Consider the following 22,647-nt stretch of genomic DNA (forward strand, 5'->3'; position numbering starts at 1 on the left):
ACACGTGTGTGTGTGTGTGTGTGTGTGTGTGTGTGTGGAGAGAGAGAGAGAGAGAGAGCGAGACTATTGTTTTGCCCTTTAGTACCATATTAATGCTAAAAAAATCTTGTTTTATGTTGTGTTTTCTTCTGCAGAATGTGAAATCCAAGGAGAATTTGTTTTTTTGATTGATGGATCCACAAGAGTATCCACAGAAGCCTTCAACAGGATGAAGGACTTCTTGAAGAAATTACTTGATTTGATTGGTTACAATAGCAATATAAAAGTTGGTATGGCCCAATTTAGTGAAAATTACCAAGAAGAATTCAGCCTTGGCAATTATCAGAATTCTTCAGAGCTGAAGGATAAGATAGATAATGTTTCAGGGATGCAAGGTGATAAAACGTACATGGGAAAGGCTCTCAGAGAAGTGAAATCCTTCTTTAAATCACCAAAACAGAGAATTGCTCGAAATATCCACCAGAAGTTACTGTTAATTACTGATGGAAAGTCAGATGACAACATTGCTGAGCCAGCAAAGGTTTTGAGGGACAATGGTGTGGAAATCCATGCAATTGGAGTGGGAAAGGTCAATCACATGCAGCTTCAACTGATAACTAACTCCCCAGAAAGAAAATATACAGTAGCTAATTACAATGAACTGTCAAATGTTGCAAAACATGTAATAGAAGAAATGTGTCAACCTGTTAAATCAAGTAAGTTCAGTTCAGTATAACCATTTTAGATCATCTTTCTCTATATGAACATTTGCATTTTTCATAGTTGTCTAATGTACTATAACAAGGAATTGCATATATTAATTTCCCAATGTTTCCTTCCTTTCCCTGTACACAATCTTCTCATCTGTACCCTGCTTCTATTTTCACTGATGCATGTGGGGTTCTTCACCCTCATCACATAGATAACGCACCATAATTTTCCTCACTATTCCTAAATCCATTAGCTGCAATCCAGAGACCTACATGACTAATTCTGCCAACCCAGAAAAGGCTTAATCCAATGTTTGAAACATAGAGCTTACCTTGTGCTGTGGAGGAACAAAGCTCCTATTAGAAGAGAAAGTCAGAAATCTCACTGACCATGCACAAGATCTTCTCAGTGCATAAAGGGGACTGCTGGATTGGACTATTTCTTGATATTCTGTATATCCTAGTGACTTTTCTACAGTTTTCCACAAACAACTCATAGCTCTTGTTTCAATAAATATGAAAACTCACATATTACTAAAATGTTAAGATTCTACCTGGAACGGGTATCAAGAGTTTAACATAAGGGAAAGAAAACTGTGCTTCACCATCAGGATAAACTTTCCGTTTGGCAGGATAGTTCAGTAACAGGGCTAGTGCTGAAGGTTGTCGTCAAACCTATCTTAAGGAAGGGTTCGATGGGAAGGGTTTAGGTATTTGAATGCTGTGTCTTTGTGATCGATTAGATGAATGCATTATCTGCTCACATTTCTAAGAATGTCTCAAAGACAGCAGTTTTTGCATAGAACAATGAAAATATTTGTAGGTGAGAACAAAAACATTAAGGAAAATTACCTTAAAATTCCAGCACAATTTGATAAACAAGTGATGGGAATAGGGAGCAGGGAAATTTCATTTGAAGGAAAAACATACAAAGCAGCATTGCAGTCAAAGTAACAGTTTGGGAAAATGAGTATATTTAGGCAAACCTCTGCATAAAACCATATACATCTGCCCAGAGATTTGGCTATGAGCAGAACAGAAATGTAATGAAATAATAATAATAATAATAATAATAATAATAATAATAATAATAATATATTGCACACACAATATATTATAATAATATATTGCAAATAAAAATCTTCCTACACATAGAAAACTAGTAAGAGAAAGGTTCTGCATTCATCTTTTTCTTTGCACAATAATTTCCTGTGTCATGTGTTGAGGGGGCTGGGATCACCTGCAGCCTGTGTTGGAATAATAGGAAGAAATTCACACATGCAGAAAAAGTTGCACTGCATGATTCTGCTGCATGTGTTGTGTGTGTGTGTGTGTGTGTGTGTGTGTGTGTGTATTTCATTTATACGTCAAGCTAAAGCTCTTAGGGAGAGATACAGAATAAACGCAAACACAATAAAACCAATACCACCTAGCACGTAATCCTATAGTCCTTAGACAAAGCCCCATATTTAAAAACCCGCAAAGACCCTAGTCACCGCTTTGATCCTAACACAAGCTGCACTGTCGTCTCCACCCAGGCATCCCAGTAGTTTCTGCATTGGTTCCCACTGTAAGGTTGGAATGGGGGAAAGAGATAGGTCAGGGTGCAAATTCTAGGTATCATAGAATGATAGTCCCCCACCCCGTGTAATACCATGGATGGCACTATGATTTCAGAACGTGGAATCCAGATGGGGATTGTTTCGCACCAGTCTTGCTGCACCACAGAATTACTTGCAGCAACTGCCTTATCCAAGGTCAGAGTCCTGTCCCCTCCCACCTCCTGTCCCTGCCACATTCAGCACAATACCATTAGACAGGCTTAAAAGTGTATTTAGTGAAAAGGGAACAGAAAATAGGATAGAGAGACAAAGATACTTTCTTGCATTCTCCATGTTCTTCCAGACATCTGGAAATGTGGAGTGTTCTGAGATTAAAGTGTTCCTTCGGAAATGATAGGGTTGCTCACTAAAGTGCTTATAACCCCATTCTTCTTCCACAGCTTCTTTCCAGATCAAGAAAAATAAGACAGTCCCTGTGCTCAGGCTTGTAATCTAAAAAAACACAACATGAAAAGGAAAAGTGTTGGGAGGGGAAAGAAAAACACAAATACTCAGGCACCAATTCTTAATATCTTATAGATCTTATAATGAGCAGCTGTAATGTAGATGGAATGCCATTAACAGCTGGAATGCAACTGGATACAGTATCATGATTTGCAAAATCTGGAAAGTGTCATTTTATGAAGTATATTTCAATGTATGCATAGTTGGCTAGGATAACACCCCTACAGAAGTTTATCCAGGTGTCAGGCAAGAAGACTAGAACAAGCAATCAGAAGAGGTAGTGGACCAGCTTTATCAGAGTTTGTTCCATGTTTATTACTCTCTCCAATTCTGTTTTTCTTCAGCATTTACTTCCACAATTCATTTCTGATATCTTCATTTTTGTATTTCCGTAAAACAGCTTGTTTTGTGGATGTTGTTCTTGGCTTTGATATAACATCCCAGAAGTCAGGAGACAACTTCTTCAGTAATCAGCGCCTTTTGAAGGCCTACCTTCCTGATATTTTAAAGCGCTTTACATCTTCAAGTTCTGTGAGCTGCAATAGAGGAACAAATACACAGTTCAGTGTGGCGATCCCAAGAGAAAATACAGACCAATCACACTTGGCAAATCTCCAAGTTGAACATGAAAAAATCCTAAAGAATCTCAAGGACACTGTGGTCAACAGGCCTTCTCTTCTCAATGTGCAGTTCTTGGACACTCTTTGGAATGCATTTCAAAACATTTCTGATAATAGAAACCGAAGCAAGGTAAATTAGTCTCACTCCCAACAGATGGTGCTAACATTCATCACAATACTTTACAGTTCCCTTTGAAGCTAAACTGGAATGATTTGAATCTTTAATTGTGTGTCCCCTTTTATAGTCCATTTCAGTGTTTCCTTATCTAAATAGTTTGCATTCTAGTTCTACATCAGATCACTCTCTATATCCTGTTTTTGTCATAGAATATCATTATATTAATCTTACCTTCATAATCCATTTTTAAGGTGTTACTTCTTTTCTCTGATGGCTTGGATGATGATACAATAACCCTTCAACATAAATCTGAAGAATTTAGAAAGCAAGGTACACTATATCCATCTGAGTTATTGCAATAATGACTACTGCTAGTTCTTCTATTCCTACTACTGCTACTAGCATTTGTAGTGCCGGGTTCTTCTTTGATGGAACTAAACGTGGTGAACACCATTTTTCAGGAAGTTTACTATCCTTGCGCTAACCAGACTGAAACTTTACCTTCAGCAAGGTTTCTGAACCATCTGCCTTCAGGCCAGCTCCAAGCTTCTATGACAATTCACCTAAAATCCTGCAGGGAGAAATCCTGCTATATAATGGGCTGGATGAGGGACAATAAACTGAAGCTCAATCCAGACAAGACGGAGGCCCTGTTGGTTGGCGGATCGGGCTTCGGGGAAGGGGACCTTGACCTAGTCCTGAATGGGGTTGCACTCCCTCTTAGGGACAAGGTCTGCAGCTTGGGGGTGCTCCTCGACCCAGAGCTTTCACTGGAAGCTCAGGTGACAGCGGTGGCGAGGAGTGCTTTCTTTCAGCTTCGGCTGATCCATCAGCTGTGTCCCTACCTGGAGAATGACGGCCTGGTGACAGTGACACATGCGTTGGTGACTTCCTGACTTGACTTCTGTAATGCGCTCTACGTGGGGCTGCCCTTAAAGACGGTCTGGATACTTCCATTGGTTCATAATAGAGCTGCCAGGCTGCTGACAGGGACTGGGCGTTATGTTCACATGACTCCAGTTCTCCGTCAGCTTTACTGGCTCCCCATTGAAGTCTGGGCCCAATTCAAGGTGTTGGCGATGACTTATAAAGCCCTAAACGGCTTGGGTCCTGGTTACCTGAAGGAGCACTTACGTCCATATATGCCCGCCCGCCCCTTGAGATCAGCGGGAGAGGCCCTTCTCCAGGAACCCTCCATGAAGGATATTAGGAGGGTAAGTACTCGGAGGAGGGCTTTCTCTGTGGTGGTGCCCAATTTATGGAATGCACTTCCCAGAGAGGTCCGCCTGGCGCCGTCGTTATTTGTTTTGCGGTGCCAGGCGAAGACCTTTTTATTTAAACTTTATTTTAATTGCTAATATTGTTTGTTTATTTTACATCTTTGGCCAGGACATCTCCAATTGTATTGTTTTTATATTGTTATTATTTATTTATTGTTGTGAGCCGCCCCAAGGCTTTGGCGAATGGGGCGGCATAGAAGCTTTCTAAATAAATAAACAAATAAAATATATGCATGGGGCAGGAAATAAACAGACAAATCGGTTTATTCAGTGAAATAACAAGTTCTTATCAAGCGATTGTACCTGGTGGGCAGTACAGAAAGATCTCTTTGCCCTATTTCCCAGTAAAGGTGTTATGTTAGTTCTAATACACCATTGCAGTTTAGGTATATTTACAACCCAATCAGTTTTATGATTTTTATTGGTAAGACCTCAACTATATAGGAATGTTTGGTCCAAATGCTGGATGCTAAAATGTTTGGACAAATTAACAAAGTCACTGCTTTTCTGCCTTTATCTCTTACAAAGTGATAACTTGCTATCTCAGGCTAGAATTATAAAACTAACTGAGCTGTAGAAAATGAGAGATTGTCATCTTTTTATTGAATTTACCTTGCCATAATATCTGAGTCAATCTTTCAATGCAAGGAAGTAAAACTAATATGAAAAATAATAGTCTAAGAAATGCTTTGTTAAAATTCTTATAACCAATGTTTCAAATAGGACTGGATGGATTAATAACAGTTGCCCTGGAAGGAGCCACCAACATTAATGAACTTCTGCATATTGAATTTGGAAAAGGATATGGATATAATAACCAATTAACTATTGGCACCCATAATATTGACAGCATTCTATTAGAGTATGTGGTAAGTTCCTAAGGGAAGGACTGATGGATTATATTTCAAGGTTCTGATTTTGTAAACCACCCAGGGAGTCTTTGAACTGATGGGCAGTATAAAAATATAATAAATAAATAAATAAATAAGGTTTAAAGTCCTATCCTTTTGCATCATCACACCAACTTGTAAATGGGGTGGAATGATGGCAGTGCTCTACAGTGTTATACCTATATGATTTTTCTAAGGGCAGGTATTCTGTTTATGGCCATTTCTTCTTTTCAAGGACAAAATTGCCGAGAGAACATGCTGCTGCGTGCATTGCAAATGTGTGGGAGAGGAAGGACCCCGGGGACAAACAGCGGAAATGGGATCTCAGGTAAAGATTTTGTGCATCATTTAATTCAGCAGTTAAATGTAGGTTGGGCAGAAAACTGCATGATTCGTAGCATCTCTGGAAATTTACTTTATTCATTTCATCTCATGTTACAAGAAAAATATTACTAGGTGTTGTGAATTGTTTCTTTCTATTTCCAAATAATAGAAAATCAATGTGCCAGATATAGGTGAAACATATAGCATTGTGCAGCTCCGATTAAACAAAAACTACTTTGCTTTTTTCCAAATTTCCCCCTTTAAAATATTTAACAGTGCTTTCAGTAATACAAACATGCATACACATGCATATGCATGCTTAATATGCAAATATTAATCAATTAATAATTTAAAAAGCAATGCTAGGCTTACCCAGAGGCCTGCTGAAGGCAATCAGGAAGTGATGCAGTGCTGCTCAGTGAATGCAGAGGGAGATCTGCTAGCAGGACAAAACTTAAAGCCTGTCACATACAACGCATCCGGGTGATTGGCAATGAGAAAATTGCAGTGCAAACAGGCATGAGACTAAAATTAGCAATGAGACAGTAAAATCAGCAGCCATGAATTTGAAGAATTCTTGAGATGGGTGTTATGAATTGTCAAGTGCTGCAGTAAATCTAAAAAATCTTCAGCATTTCTCCAAACTGTTAGTAAGTTCATCTTATGTTACATTTCTGAAAGGGGATATTCCAGAGAGCAGCCACTGCCACGAAGAAAGTCTTCTTCCCATTTGTGTCCAGGTGGACATGTGCAGGTTTTGGCATAATCAGGAAGGTCTTATAGCAATTGGGCAGGTTTATATGAAAAAAGGTATTTCTTTCCTGTCTCCAGGTCCCAAGTTGTTCAGAAAGTTATAGGTTAAGATCAACACCTTAAACCTTGGCCACAAACAGGAAGAAACAGGCAGACACAACAACAGTGTGATATGGGAGTGGCTGGGCCTATTACACTACAATTGTATTGCTGCAGCTTTTGGACCACATAAAGGGCAGCCTCACATAGAGTACATTGCAATAATCAAAATGTGGGGTTAACAGTGCACTGGTTACCATGGCAGTCTCACTTCAGTTTGTAGCTTCTTCTTGAACCTACCACTTTGTCCAGATCTTGGTTTAGGGCTTGCACAGCCCTTTCTGATAAGGGTAATAAAGAAATAGAGCTCATTCCGATAACACTGCACTTCAGATCTCCTAATTACTATGGCTTCATGTAGATATTGGCTCAGTTCATACATCTCAGTGACAATTCCTAGACCATTTAATGCAGGGATTGCAGGGACAGTGTGCAAGCTATGTGTAAACCATTTCCATTTAATCGCTGTTTTGTGATACACGAATCCAGAAATCTTGGTTGTTTGTGGCAGAATTATCTGAACAATTACTCCTGCAGTGTTAATTCAAAGCAAAAATGGCTTACATGCAATTCGCCCACTTATCCCTACCATTCCTGAATTAAACAGGCAACTGAATCAAATTTTCAAGCATCAAATTATCCTTGTGAGAGTACAATCTTTTGCAAGTTTAGGCAGAAAAAAGTGCTAGAACTGCTAAAATTCCCCAGTTAACATGGCTATTTGGGGAATGCTGGGAAATGGAAGCACATTTAGACTGTTTTTCAGCCTAAATGTATAGAATTGCAACTTTTGTGAATCGCTAGCCATTTTTCATTTACAATTTTATTTTCAGGGACCTACTGGTTTTGATGGCCCTCGAGGACATTCAGGAGATGATGGAGAGCCAGTAAGTTATAAAAATTCTGAATTTACCTTGCAATTTTTAGTAGGATTTTGTTTCCACTGATTCTCAGTCTTTCTGTCTTAGGGTCCCCGTGGACTCCATGGCCCAATGGGTCAACAAGGTGACAGAGGAAACAAGGGCAGAAAAGGAGAGAAAGTAAGAACCAATTTATTTTGATATCATCAAGAAATCATTGTTTGTTTCTGTAATTAAATAAACACCTGTTTTAAATATTTCAGGGGCTGAGAGGCATGCTGGGAGAAAAGGTACAGTAAAGATACATTTACTTTCTATACAAACTCATTGTTGCTTTTGAGTGAAAAGTTTTATCCTGGCCTAAATGAGTGTGAATTTTCAACAAGAGGTGGATTATACATTTATACAATGAGTGTAACAATGCACCAACACACACACCCAGCCTTGAGAGGCAGAGATCTTAAGCTGTGGATGGTATGAGAGAGAAGAACACCAATTTTTCACCAATTTTTCCTGGTCAAAATTTCTACTGTTGTTTTCCAGCACATGCAGATTCATCATTATGATCTCACCATCATAAATGTATACCTGAAAACTCCTAGGGGATTAGTTAGGTCATGGTTGATCAGGGGATTTTTTACCCTTCTTGCATACTGCTTTTCCTATTTTTATTATCTTTTTAATGTAGCTTTGTTACACACATATTAGTATGTGGTGGTCAATTTGTTCTGCAGCTTTCCATTTTATTTGTTGATAGATAATTTAAAGGAAGGTACACTTTGAGCCCAGGAGACAATTGTAAGGGGATTCATTCTAGCCAGGTATCCAGCTTTTCTTAATATTCTGTAGTGCTGGGGAGAAGGTAAGGAAAAGGGAGTAAAAATCTATTATCCTGAGGAGGGGGCAGACAGAGCCCCATCATACCCCAGAGCCCCATAATCAGGGCAATTCCGAGACATTTTTGCTGTCCAAGACAGAAAAGCAAATGGCACCCTCCAGTCCCTCCAAAAAGTCAAGATGCACAAATGCAGCTGCAGAAACCATTGTCTGGTCTAGCTCAGCATTGACTGCACTGCCTGACAGCAGCTCTCTAGGGCTTTCTTAGAGAAGCTTTTTCCCAGCTCTACCAAGAATCACCTGCTGCATGCAAACCATGTGTTCCACCACACAGTTCCAGTGACCTAATGGCAGGGCCGGCCCTACACAGAATCAAGGCAGATGTAGAATCAAAACATGGTTCATTCTTAAGCAGCCATAGAAAGACTTCCTTTCCTGAAGCTTCTCAGAATTCCTCCAGGGCCGGCAGTGATTTATATATTATCAGGACAAAGTTACATATGTCCTGGTTCACACTTATTTAATTAACCTATGACTTGCAAGGTCATGTTCCTTTCCTGAGCTGCAGCCACTTTGTGCAATCAGCTTCCACTTACCTCAAACCTTTCATAACCCACAAATCCATGAACAACCCCCAGTTGACCTACAATCTACTCAAACAGGCTCTGTTGCTGCTGGTAGAGAAACTTACATATGGGGAATGGAAGAAGAAAACAAGTAATTTAGGCTTCTATTATTCCTTTCTTAGACATTCTCAAGTACAGTAACACAGCAGGTGCCCCTTGACAGCTGAAATTCAGTTAAGAACTAAAAATGTTACCTGATTTGTGGGTGGGCAATTTTCTACAGTGTCCCAACTTCCTCAGTACTACATTACACTCACAAGCAGGTAAAATCTTCATCCAGTTTGGAGATGTGTATGTTGGGGGAGGTTTCTGAGGCCTTGTGATTTCAACCATGCTGCCCATGGATTGCCGTATGTACGTACGTACATATAGAAACGTAGAAACACAGTTAGTCAAAAGGGGTCTCCCAGGCCATCTAATCTGACCCTGGCTCCAGCTGGCTCCACTCATGAAATATCTACCATGTGAATGTCATACACACACACACACACACAAACACAGAATGTGAATCTTTATATCTAGGATCAGCATATGTCATAATAGCATAGTAGAAGAACATATCTAGAACCTTCTAATCTCTATGATTGCTTTGAAATGAGTTATCACTCCCCCTAACTAGAGGGCCAGAAAAGTAAGTTCCATCTTAATGGAAGAGAGACACTAATGAGCATAAAGCAGCTATATTTGCTTTGCTTTATTCTGCTTTGCTCTGCTTTCTTCTATACTGCCCCATAGCCCAGAGGTGTAAGAATTTAAGAAGCATATAAAGCATATAAAGTTAAGAAGCATATAAACAAGCTGTAAAATAACCATATTTCAATCAAACAATAAAACCAATAGTGACTACTCTCAAGTTGACAGGTGAGAGAGAAGCAGAGTTTGAGCTATGTTATGGACAAAGGCTATGATACCAAATGGAAAGAGACCTGGTGTTGTGTTCCTTTCTTTCTACAAAGCTTGACAGATGATGGAGCAGAGCGGGGATGGGAGAAAGAAAAATGATAGGCAAAGTCTCCAGATGGATGAAGGACATTGGAGCAGGTATAGCTGGGCACCTGCCAAAGACCCAGACCATAGCAGGGGTCCACTGACAAGAGATAAAAATCTATTTCATTGCTGCAACCTACTCATTTGCCTGCTTCCCACTGGCCCAGACAATGATGGGTGTTGAGAAGAAGTACATGCTAGTACCTACTGCTTACAGATGTTTTGGTTGCAGTGTTGAGAAATAGAAGGAGAAGCAGCAGATGACAAATGGTGGTGAGAGGGGAAGCCAATGGAGAAAAGCCTGTTGAGGGCTCTGACCAAGGACTTGAAGTGGATAACATAAAACTTTTCAGAATGGTTTACCAAAATACAGGAATGCAGTGGTGTAGTGGGTTAAACCGCTGAGCTACTGGGCTGTCAATCAAAAGGTCAGTAGTTTGAATCCATGCAATGGAGTTGAGGCCCGCTGCTTTGTCTCTAGCTTTGCCAACCTAGCAATTTCAAAGTATGTAATGCAAGTAGATAAAGCCAGCCCCATTGCCAAAATCTTCGGTGGGGAGGAAACAGTGCCCCATGGTGTCATGCTGGCCACATGACCACAGGAATGTCGTTGTGCAGTGCTAGCTCATGGCCAGAGAAATGGAGATGAGCACCGTCCCCTACTGCCATTCAACTAGTGGAGTAAAATCAACAAGAACTCCCTTCCTGCCTTCCTTACAAAGTTATAAGGAAAATAATCTAAAAACACACTTAGCTGAAAATCCTGATTTCACTTTGGATATCTGTTTATTCAGAATGACTGGGGATATTGATGTAACTCATATTTCCTGATTTTGTTTTCTCAGGGAGAGAACGGGATTGATGGACTTGATGGAATTGATGGAGAAGAGGTAAATTATTTTTCATCTTCTTGTGTCCTGTTTCTATTTTTGAAAATTTGTAAGATAGCGTCTCTCTTTTTCTCTTCTTTAAGGGAACAAGTGGATTTCCAGGACTCAAAGGAGAAAAGGGGGACTCAGGCGATGCGGTAACATTTTCAGCTCTGTTATTTATTTAATAATTAGATTTATATCCCAGCTTTTTCTTTTAAAGAACTCAAAGCTGCTTTCATCATTCTCCTCCTCCTGCTCTCAATCTTAATCCACACAACAGGTTGTTGTGGAGTAGGTTGAGCTGAGAGTCTGTGACTGGCCCAAAGTCACTCATTCAACTCATGCCTGAGCGGGGAAGTTGAACCCAGATCACCTGAGTCCCAGTCCCACGCTCTTAACCACACCACACTGGCTCTGTTATTGCTTCAAGTCTGATTTTGTACAGTTTAAAATGGCTGTGTGCATGACACTCAGAAGAGATGAAATACTTTGTTAGCACTGGCTGGTGAAATGTGGTGGATGTCCCAGTGGATACTTTTGAGATATCTGAAGTATTTTTTCCTGTAGAGCAGATGTCTTTGCTAGCTGTTTAACTGTTGTATTTGATGAAACTCTAACATTCCAGTGTGTGATCTTATGGTGTCTGGGAGAGGACTGGATCTCTCTCTCTATTGGCACAGAGAAGGAGACTGAGGGGGAGAGAGAGAAAGAAAGGAAGAGGGATCTGCCCATGGCAGTCCTCTGTGCGAAGGCAAGAGAGAGAGGTGGGTCTAAGACGACTGGGGAAGTTTTTCTCCCTCTTTTTCCAGATATGCTCCCAGCACTGGGGAACTATGCCAGCCCCAGAGCTAGTATTGTTCTTTCCCTCCTATTGAAACCAATTTGGCGGTGCGGGAGGTGTGTGGTGGAATGGAATACTGGTCCCAATAATAACTGGAGTTAGAGGGAAGCCCCCTTGCCACATTTCACCTTGTGGTGGTTCTTTCAGCAGCCAGTCTCCCTTCCCCACCAAAGCCCATTTATACTTAGAATCAGAACTTGGATCTAAAGAAGCCTTATCCTCATACTAGTTATTTTCAATAACTAAATGCTCCCTTGCCTGTATTTAAAGCAACTTTCAGAATGAAATGTAGCAAACAGAGCAAATCTAACATCCATATTTGCTGTCTGTGGGGTGTTACAATGGGACAGAAATTTGGGGCTATTGAGGAGGACCTGAGGGCCCATCTCTACCAGGTTGTACCCAGAAAGCTCTCTAGGCCACTGGCACTGTTTCTCCCAGTGGTAGGTCCCAAAAGCCAAAAGAGGCAGGCTGGATGCATTCCTGGATCTGCCATATTTCAAGCCCCAGTGTTTCTCCCACGGAAAGCACACAGAACAGACCCTTACTAGAAGATCAGAAAGATGCGGAGATTCATGCACAGAAAGAGTCCCTACTGTATGTTTGCCCTACAGGTCATGACATGTTTTAAAGGTAAGTATCAGCATCTTGCATTTATCTGAAAAGCTACAAGCCACACAGTACAGAATGGGCAAAGTCAGTTGGTTATACTCTCAACTTCCAATATCCATTAAGGAGGAAACAAGAGCATCCTGTACTAGCAACTTCTGGTCATTAATTCTGAGAATTTCAGGACTAAGACAGGACTATCTGAGAGATTTGAACATAAGTCTATTTCATCTTCAGGGCAGCTCAGGACCAAGTGGGCTTCCTGGTGACCAGGGTCAGAAAGGCTTCCCAGGAGATCCTGTAAGTTTTTTAAAAATAGTTTTTCTAGAAGCATATTCACTATTCTTTAGATATTGTGCTTGCAGCTTCTTATCTCATGTGCAATGCCTGAAAAAGTGTATCAGTGCCTTTAACTAGTCTTCACTGGTCTGCTATAGTTTATAAAAGATACAAGCAAGACTAGCAGAACAAAGGCAATTCCTGTTATCTCTGAGCAGAAATTGAAGATAACATCGGAATTGTCCCTCTCACTTTCTCCCCAATCCTCAAAGCCAGGGGGGCAGGACTTGGGAAGGGGGCACCTCCATGGGCTGGATTAATTGCACAGCCTAAAAGTGCCCCTCTCTTGCTGTACAAATGATGGCACCAATTACCCCAAAGGCCAAATGACTGAGAATGAGAAAGAGTAGCTTGACAAAAGCAATTTAGTATTTATTTATTATTTATTTATTTAAAATATTTATACCCCGCCCTGTACGCAAAAGCATCTCAGGGCAGCTTACAAAAATCAGAACAAACAATCCAATAATTAACAATAATTAAAAATTGGTTGCATGAAACCAACCATAGCATTTCACAAATAAAAACATAATCAAAACAGAATCAAAATCAAAAACAGGAGGAAAATCAAAAGCGAAATGCGACTGTGAAATAGTTAAAACCAGTTTAAAATTCTTAACATTTAAAATGGTGGGCAAATAAAAAGGTTTTCACCTGGCGTCAAAAAGTATATAGAGCCAGTGCCAGGCAAACCTCTCTGGGGAGCACATTCCATAGTCTGGGCGCCACCGCAGAAAAGACCCTCCTCTGGGTGGAGACCATCCTTATCTCTTTCAATGAGGTTTCCCAGAGCAGATCCTCTTCTGCAGATCTTAAGGGGCACAAGGGCTCATGGGGAAGGAGACATTCCTTCAGGTATCCTGGTCCCAAGCCGTTTCTTCTTATACATGCAAAGTGCCTGAATCTATCTTGAAGAATTAAAACCTAATAGGGGTGATACTGCAGATGTTTATTGGTTGATGTACTATAGCATATTATATAATAATTTCAGCAAGATTTGATGAAAGCAAGTTAACTTTTTAAAAACTTCTTTAGGGTGATTCCGGAGAGGATAATGTCGTAAGAGGACCAGTTGGTCTCAAAGGGATAAAAGGAAGAATGGTAACTACAGCTAATTCTGACTTTCCTTATGGCAAATTTGTTTTCAAGCATTAAAAATGCAGTCCTAATGAGAGGGCATTGATGAATAAGATTGCAAGTTAAATAGACAATGTGTTCACTCAAGATTAGAAATTACTACAATCTGATTATACTTTATAGAGGATGAGAATCCAGGCATCAGACTGACTGTGGTCTGATGCCACCCGCTTGGGGAACTTCGATGCATGCTGGGCTGGGCCTTGAAGTGACACTGCAGGATCCCCCCTTTTTTGGTGTGGGATTAAGTCCTAAACTGAGCCAGTGCATTTTTAATTCTTCTATGTCCAATTCCAGCATTAGGTTTTGATGATTTTCACAGGGATCATGGGTGGAGAAGGAAAGGTTAAACTTTACCTTTCCATTCACTGCAGTCCCAGTTAAAGAAGTATTACACTGAAGGGCTGTAATTTTTTAAAAAGAAATTACTAAACTATTTTAAGGGGAAAAGTATTAAACTTAAAAAGGCCCGGTTATCATTTCATGCTCTGCAATTAAGCCAATGTGCCATTTAACGCTAAGGCTACTTTCTGCTAGCAGTAATCCTTGTGTGACAAACAAAGACACTGTGATTTAGGCTTTAGCATCTTCCATTTCTTTATTTTATTCATGCTGTTTATGCACCCTTAAATGTATGATATTTCCCTTTCAACAAAATTGGTCTATGTATGCCTGTCCACATTTGTCCTGATGTAACTACAGTGTGAAAAGCTGAAAGGACTGCACTAATGGCTGCTGAATAATAATGCAAAATTGAATTCTCTACCCTACAGGGAGAAAAAGGACCAGATGGCTCAGCAGGGAGGGAAGGATCCAAAGGAAGGAATGTAAGATCCAATGTAGATACACTGGTTTTTCTTCACAAGCAACAGAATAAGAGAAATCTATTTCAGAACAGGCCTTCAGAAACCATAGCTTGTGTTCAGTGTTACAACAGTGGAAAAATGCCAAGAATTGGCATTGTTCCACGAGCAGCTCCACAAATGCTATCAAAAATTGCACAGCTGGCATAAGCAATGCTTGGGCTAATGAAATCCTAATGAGTTGGGCAAAACCTCATGCACTGAATTGTACAACAGTTTGCACAAGCAGAATCAAAGTATCAGATCTGAGACTTAAATAAAGATAAAAACAGCATTTCCGGCAAAGGTAAAAGCTTTGTGCAAAATGGCACCACTGGATGAAACTCCATAACAAGAATGTGCTTAACTATGGGGAAAAGAGAAATGAGAGAGAATGGAGCCTTGCCCAGGGCATTTCTGGTTTTACTTCACTGCTGCCAAAATAGTTTTCCAAACACATCTGTTGTGCTACTGTAGATTAGGAAAGCCAGAATTTTATTTTAATTCTCCCTTTGGCACACCAAATAATTCTTAGTGAAAGAGAAAAGCTAACATGAATTGCTTAATTTCCATGAAATTCTGCATGGGTGGAAAGAAAATTATTTGAAGAGTTTTACACTGCACTTCAACCAAAAAGCCTCCCAGAGAGGATTGCAAATATCTTTAATGAGACAGTGCCTAGTTTCAGGCTTACAGTGACATGATACAAAAGTAAAGGGGAATGCAGAGAAGAAGAAAAACAAGCTAGAGCCTTGGATACAAAGGTAGTACATTCAACAGAATATGGAGCTGGATTTAAGCACTATGGAAGACCTGGCATTTTGACTTTTCTGCCATTTTGGATACAATAGGTGCTAGGTGTTATTTCTGCACTGGAAACAGGCTACAACAAAGTATATGAAAAGTACAATGTAATATAAAAGAATAGTATACCAGATGCATTGCATAGAAATTGTAAGAATAATTTTAAAAGTTGGCTGACCAAGGACACAATTCTATTTTGATGCCGCCAGGACCCCTGACTTGAAGGTTCGTGGGCATCCTATGCAGCATACAAGGAACAGTGGAGGTGATCTGTGGACCATCAGTTGATCTTCAGATCCTTGTCCTTGATCCCCCTGTGCTTTTTCACTACCTGGGCTGTTTTGCTTATCTAGCTAGATCATCTTAGAGAAGGAGTGATTGAGGCCAGAGCAGGTGCAGGATACCTCCTATCCTGGCTTCTCCAGTCTACACTCTTCCCTGTCCCCATGAAATGCCCCCTTTCTAAAATTGTTCTCCAGACCTTGGAGAGCAACCCATGTAGTTCTTTTCATGCTGGCTGCAAGGGGGAAGGCCAGTGCTGTCTCTGACCTTAGACCGGGAAATCAAAGCTCTGCAATGGCCACTCAGATGCTGTTGAGCAGCTATAGGTGTTGTGCGGCATGGGCCTCCTCTCAAGTAAACATGATGCCCCAGAGTTTCTTTTCACAAGGCTTTATTGTTACACATCCCTATTGTTGCACATCTCTGAGTTCACTCAAAGTGAAGTGTTGAGCTGTCTCTAACAGCTCGCAATCTCCACCCCACTTATACCCCTTTCTCCTATGCCAGCCCAGAAGTGGGGCGCTGTGATAGCTTGCCTGCCAGTCCTCCTCCTGTTGCTCCATCAGATGAATCTCGCATCTGTGTTGCCTCCTAGCAACCGGCATCACCTCTTCAGGGGCACAAACCTCTGTATCTGACAGACTATTCAATTCCTCCCCCTGTTCTCCTCTTGGGAGATCAGGGCTCTCATCAGCCTTGACTGCCACCTCCACCTCCTGCTGTGCTATCTCCCCAATCCCACAGACTGGCTGGCCATCAGCTCACCACCTGGGCTACCCCTCTCATGCCGCAGGCGTTCCCTGGCCTTGATCTGATACTGTAGTGTGCTAACATTCCAGAACCTCTTCATCTTCACTGTCTGCACTCAAATTCCCATTGACGCTATACACTGATCACGTGTGTTCTGGCACCTCTTTTCTGTGTGCACGCACAACAGTAGGGCTGCTTCTCCTTTAGTAGTCTCTGATTTACCTTTTTATGAGACAGAGGTTTGCACAAATATGGATATATCTGCCAGTAGTCTTGTTATCTATCAGGATGTCTCGGAGAACCCAAGTACAAGCAGCATCAAAGGATTATTGTTCCAGATGGGAGCATTCACTAGAACTGCAGGCTTTAGAGGCCTCATGTCTTGGCTAATCTCATACATTTGTGCTCTGTGGAATACAGTGGCTCTTTATCAATGCAGTGTCCTTCTTAATCCCTGTAATGTTGCAGTTTGGACTATTTCTGTTCACGAGCCCAGACTGACAGGCCATTATTTTTCACCCTCCACAAACACTTCACATTCTAGGGCCACTGAGCATGCCCAGTTATCATGAGCCTTGGTCAATGGGTTGCTCCCTTATGAGTTTTATGTTAAAGATTGTTTTCAGTTCTGCAAATCTTGTATGCAGATAGTACCATTTTGGTTGCATATAGATCCATATTCACAGAAAGAGATTGTATGAGTCTGTATCAGAATGTTTATTTGTAAAATTAAAATTAATTAAGATTTTTTAAAAAGAGAATATTTATCTAGAGACAGTCCTAATCCTAGATCCCAAATATTGGCTGAAAAAACTCTTAAAGCATATCCATAAATACTGAGATACTCTCTTTTTCATCCTACTCAGATCTTACACTCCAAAATACACTGTTTGAAAGAAGGCTGAAACACGAATGAAAAGGGGTAAAGATGAGAGTGGTAGATTTCCTTTGCTTTTGGTAGGAGGTAGGAAGTCCCCAAAGTAAATATATTTAATGCCACTTTTTTCTGGGATTTTAGGAACTGAACTGATGAGAATTCTCCGATATTCTTATGCGAATTGATTATAGAATTGCACCAGGAATTAGAAGCCAAGTTTTAAAGCAATTTAGTAACACAGAACAATAATAATTGACCTTGGCATCTGGGAAACAAGGTCCCAGAATAAAGCACAAAGTGTTTGTATACTGTTGGTATCATTATCTCAATGTTCTTTCTTGCTTCTCTTCTACAAGCACAAAGAGTTCTGTCAAATGCAACTGTTGAAATGCATGGGATCCATGAAACACCAATGGCCAGAAAAAAAGAGAAGAAAACCATTGTAAATGTCCAATAAGTAACGATGTAGGAGTCGTAAGTAACAATTATTCCTTTTGTTACAGGGAGCTGAGGGACGAAGAGGACCTCCAGGTGCACCAGTATGTTTTTCTTAATTTTCCAGTTCATAATACATCTAGTATGGAGTATTTCCTTGAGGAACATCTGACCCTCTATAGCAGTAAGGACAGCTTGGATGGAAAGAGAAAAGCAGGAGTGCTTACACCACCACAATCCAAACTTTTATGTGTGGGGCAGGTTGTGCAAATGCAGAGAGGGCTGGATGGGTGGTTCTTGCTGTAAATCTGCTAGGTAAAAGCAAACAGAAAGAATTCAAAGGAGACTGATAATACTTTTCCATGGTTTGCCTCCAGACAAAAGCTTTTGTATTGGTCCTGGAGGAAAGTGGCTTCCCCAGCCACCAAAAAATGGCATTGGTGAAAGGGATCTGCCGTGGCTCGCAATGGTTCCTTTGCCTCTGTAGCAGGCTGCCCAGGCGCGGGGAGGAGAGAAAGCGGAAGTCATCTTCTGCTGGCCCCACTGTATGAGTCTGGCACTATGTTGTAAGAGCGACTGTCTCCTTCCTAGGGATCCATAGGCAGTATGATGGGGTGCTAGGAGAATGCTTCTCATTTCTTCATCCAGCTTTCCCTCTTCATGCGGTGAAAGTTATTCATACTCTGACCAGCAATCTGCTTGCAGCAGACAGACAGGCAGACAGACAGCAATCTGCTTGCAGCAGACAGACAGGCAGACAGACAGCAATCTGCTTGCAGCAGACAGACAGGTAGAATGCTAGTGGCTGGTCACAATGCTTGCGCATGCTTATGCATGCATTAAGATGTGCATTTATGATGATGGTGGTTCGTCATCCCATGGTGGTTCATCATTTATATCCCAACTTTTTTCCTCTTGTGAGGAACCCAAGGCAGCTTACAGTTTTCCTACATTCCATTTTTATCCTCAGAACGACCCTGTGTGGTAGGTTGTGCTAAGAGTCTGTGACTGATCCAAAGTCATCCAATCCAACAATCTAATCACCCCACCACACTGGCTTCCTAAATGGGAGGGAAGAAAACAGGGCTCTGTTGGCCACTGTTTAAATCCTGGACTGGAATCAACAGTGGTCAATATAATCAATCATTAATAAATGAACTGAAATTAAAAGGAGAGTATTAAAACTTGGTGCATTGAACTTATAAATATTTATTGATAAAATAAATATCAAAATAAAATGGTTGTGATATTCATAAGGGAAAACAATTATCAACAAGAATTGTATCTTCATACAGGGACAGAATGGAATCCCTGGTCCAAATGGTTTGCAAGGAGAGCAAGGATTTCATGGTCCACAGGTGGATATCAATATCATTCAGTGCATGTGTATATGTGTGTCCATACATATGTGTGAAGTGACTGTAATTCAATGTAAATCACATGGTTTGCATGCAGATGGTCTCAGACTCAGTCCTTGACATTTACAGGTAAATAGATCAAGTAGCACGTAATGAGATCTTAGAGGTTGCTGTGGGTGACATGTGTAACCTGTGAGTTTGTATGTTATCTCCTTTGTCATAAGAATTATAGGTGTGCATAGAGAATTGTGTCTGCAGCGGGTAAGGATCTACCAATTTGGTCTCACAAATTGCCGCTAAATAAACTTTTCTCAAAACTAAGAATATTGGCAGGGTTCAGACAACACTGAGTGTGGGTTGTTGTTGTTATGTTATCTGAGCCCAGCTATGCTAGTAAGCTATGACTTGTTAGCCACGAACAACTCATAAAGAGAATTCATGGTTTATTGTTGGATTGTGAAATTGGGGTTATTCACCATGTTCTGTTATCTTAACTGGGTTCAGACATCACAATAACCCATGTTTCAAACAACCCTGTTTTAACAACTCACCCTCAGTCCATATTGAAATTTTGAGTATGGTCTCAGAGAAATACACAGTTATGCAGAAAAGTTATAGCAAAGAAATAGCATGATATTGTTAGGGAAGTTAAGAGCTTGCAATATCATTATGCTGTTTCTATGAGCTTGAGAAATCAGTTTGGAGAAATAGGTTTTAACCAGGAGATACTGTTATTTCATTCTAATTGGTGTGTTCTTAATTGAGTTTGTTTGATGTTTCCATTATAATTTCGAATCCTCTGTTTTACTGGGCTTACCCATCTTGAGTGGAAACGCAGGTTATACATTCAATTACAGACTGAATACATAGGAGATGGGGTCTTTAACATTTCCTCAACCCAGAGCAACTAATTGCTTTTTGCACTTGTGGGAGCTGAAGGAGCAGCTTGTCTGCAGCTGCTGTTAGCATATTTTGAAAAACCTAACTGAAAAAAAATTAAGTGCAGCCTCATTCTTCAGGACTGTTGCCATGTAAGTAATATGCCAAGTATAAACTCCAGAAATGACATGTTTATATCTGATATACACATTAACATGCCTATTCTTAACACACATAAAAAAACATTCACTTAGCCTTCCCTCAATGCAACATGCACATTTTTTTTCTATTGTGGACATTAACTTTTAACAATATGAAGTAACACAACTCTTCAGTTACAGATTGATATGAATGTATGAGGCTAGCTTGATGCAATGTATTTTTCAGGGGACAACAGGAATTACTGGTGTGAAAGGCGAGAAAGGACAATCAGGAAATAAAGGAAGTCAGGTAAAATTACCTCATACAGTTCCTGCTGACATCTCCAATACATATTATCTTAATAAAACACTTCTCAAATGTTTCAGACTGGAATCCACCTGTAAATTTATTTAACCTTTTCATTTATTTAACCTTCTGGAACCCACTTATTGGAGTTTTGAGCTCTATCTTTTCTTTTCGTAGCAGTAGCTAACATCAAAGAGGTTCATATTTGACATTTGCAATATTAATAGGCATTTCTCAACAGCATGCATTTGAGCAGAATTTAAACATTATGTATTCAGAGGGAAGGAACAAGCCTGTCTCTTAAAGGGCTCATGCAGCAGCAATAGCACACTTCCCAGCAAATGAAAGGAGAAATAAGGCTCAGAAAAGGTGCTGGATGGTGGCGGAAGCAGGTCTCCCCCTTACCCCCTGCTGTCTGCTTTTCCCTCTCTAGCAGACTTAGACAAAATCTTAAAATTTCAGTCTTTCATTGACCTCTGCATCTTTACAAACAGCATAAATCAAAGTAATGATCCCTTTGATATGTGGGCGGGGGGGGGGGGGGGTAGTGGCTGCTCATATGAAGAGTTTAATCCAAGCTGGGACATTCCTTTCCTTCCTTCTTTTTCAAAAAAGACTTTCCCCCTTCCTCAGGTGGCTCATGCTGTTTGACAGCTAGATGACAGGGACTAGGGATATGTGAGGAATCTGTGTTGGGGGAGGGAATTCATCAGATCCCCTTGAATTCCAGCTTGTTTTTCCATAGCTGTGAGTCTGACTTCTGGGTGAGTGCACTGAGCATTAACACAGGTGCCCAGCAGGAAGTAAGCCTGCAGGAAGGTTGTGCCAGTGGCATTCCTCTTCTTGTGGCCTTTCCTCGTGCTGCAGAAGAAGGTTGCACACCCAGACTTCCATAAGCATCCTTCTTGGCTCAGCTCACTTCCTGATCAAGGGCCAAGCATGAGAAGTCCAAGAAACAGAAGAGGGATGGATTCCAGGGAGGGATCAGCGCAACCTTAGCAGGAATGGTAGACAAGGCTTCAGTGGTCTGCTCTCTTGCCCTGATCGAGTGTAAGAACTCCTCAGTCTTTACCCCTCATTCTATAGTGTCATTGTTGACCCCTCACCCCCTTCGGTTCTCATGCTCTCTAGTAATCTGACATGGAGACTTTGCCAATTCAAAAGCCTCCGATAATTCCCACTCACCTCCATCTGAATCCACATCTGAAGTAGCTATCCAGGAAGTCTATAACCTGGGCTGACTGGGCCTCCTCTCTGCAGGTAGAAAGAGCCGCACTTATAGTATGCCTATAAGAAATGTGTTAGAGCCCACTTATGGGTTTCAACTTGCAGATCAGGAAGTATTATCTTAATAATGCATGGAAGAGATCTGTGGGCTGAGAAGTGCAGCAATAAGCACTAATGCAAATGTCCACACAATGCCCAGAGAAGACAGAAGAGCTTTGACTATGTTGTTGGTAATAAGCTATTGTCATTTATTTTGCTTGCAGGGAGGTTTTGGAGTAGTGGGACCAAAAGGAAATCCAGGGAAGCCTGGACTCAGAGGAAATAAGGTATGTTTTCAGACTTTCATAACTGTACAAAGTATAAGTGGGCTCACTGCCTATGAATGATGAAGGGAAAGTTGGATTCTCCCTAATCCTCTTTTTTCTCCTGAAGGAAACATCTTGGAATAGGGTTATTGATTTTTGTTATGTTTTTGTACTCTTGACCTTCAAATCCTGCAGAAATTAAGGGAGAAATCAACAGGTTTAATTTTTCCTGTCATCAAAGGTAATGGCAGTGGTTGATGTTTCCCCATAATGCAGCTGAATGGGCCATCCCAGCCCTAATCTATGTTCTTCTTTTTAGAAAAAGCAGTTAAAATGGTACATTAGCCAGGGATGTTCACAGCAAGAAATAAGGCAGATATTATATAGCAGTGGTTATGTAGTTCATGCAAATACGAGTATTTCAGAGTGTATGCAGAAGTATTTAATAGTAAATGAAAGTCAGTAACTCTGGGACACCAATTTATAAGGTCGAA

The 22,647-nt window shown here is 40.7% G+C and overlaps 1 protein-coding gene across 4 annotated transcripts in view; it reads left to right on the forward strand.

The window, feature by feature from the left end:
- The window catches only part of LOC123036443 (collagen alpha-6(VI) chain-like), a 60,524-nt gene that overhangs the window by 18,352 nt on the left and 19,525 nt on the right, over positions 1-22,647 (forward strand). For 3 of the 4 annotated variants that reach the window (XM_044455698.1, XM_044455706.1, XM_044455717.1), the window contains 17 exons: positions 135-695; positions 3,156-3,505; positions 3,745-3,823; positions 5,497-5,642; positions 5,899-5,991; positions 7,673-7,726; positions 7,808-7,879; positions 7,963-7,989; positions 10,995-11,039; positions 11,123-11,176; positions 12,709-12,771; positions 13,846-13,911; positions 14,721-14,774; positions 18,006-18,041; positions 19,233-19,295; positions 20,562-20,624; positions 22,112-22,174. In XM_044455698.1, coding sequence (XP_044311633.1) covers positions 135-695; positions 3,156-3,505; positions 3,745-3,823; positions 5,497-5,642; positions 5,899-5,991; positions 7,673-7,726; positions 7,808-7,879; positions 7,963-7,989; positions 10,995-11,039; positions 11,123-11,176; positions 12,709-12,771; positions 13,846-13,911; positions 14,721-14,774; positions 18,006-18,041; positions 19,233-19,295; positions 20,562-20,624; positions 22,112-22,174 — 1,889 coding nt within the window. The remainder of the gene's footprint in view (positions 1-134; positions 696-3,155; positions 3,506-3,744; positions 3,824-5,496; positions 5,643-5,898; positions 5,992-7,672; positions 7,727-7,807; positions 7,880-7,962; positions 7,990-10,994; positions 11,040-11,122; positions 11,177-12,708; positions 12,772-13,845; positions 13,912-14,720; positions 14,775-18,005; positions 18,042-19,232; positions 19,296-20,561; positions 20,625-22,111; positions 22,175-22,647) is intronic. The other variant, XM_044455726.1, reaches the window with a different exon arrangement.

The sequence above is a fragment of the Varanus komodoensis genome, unplaced genomic scaffold (genome assembly GCF_004798865.1).
Source record: "Varanus komodoensis strain SLA01 unplaced genomic scaffold, ASM479886v1 scaffold10, whole genome shotgun sequence".
In the NCBI taxonomy this organism is placed as follows: domain Eukaryota; kingdom Metazoa; phylum Chordata; class Lepidosauria; order Squamata; family Varanidae; genus Varanus; species Varanus komodoensis.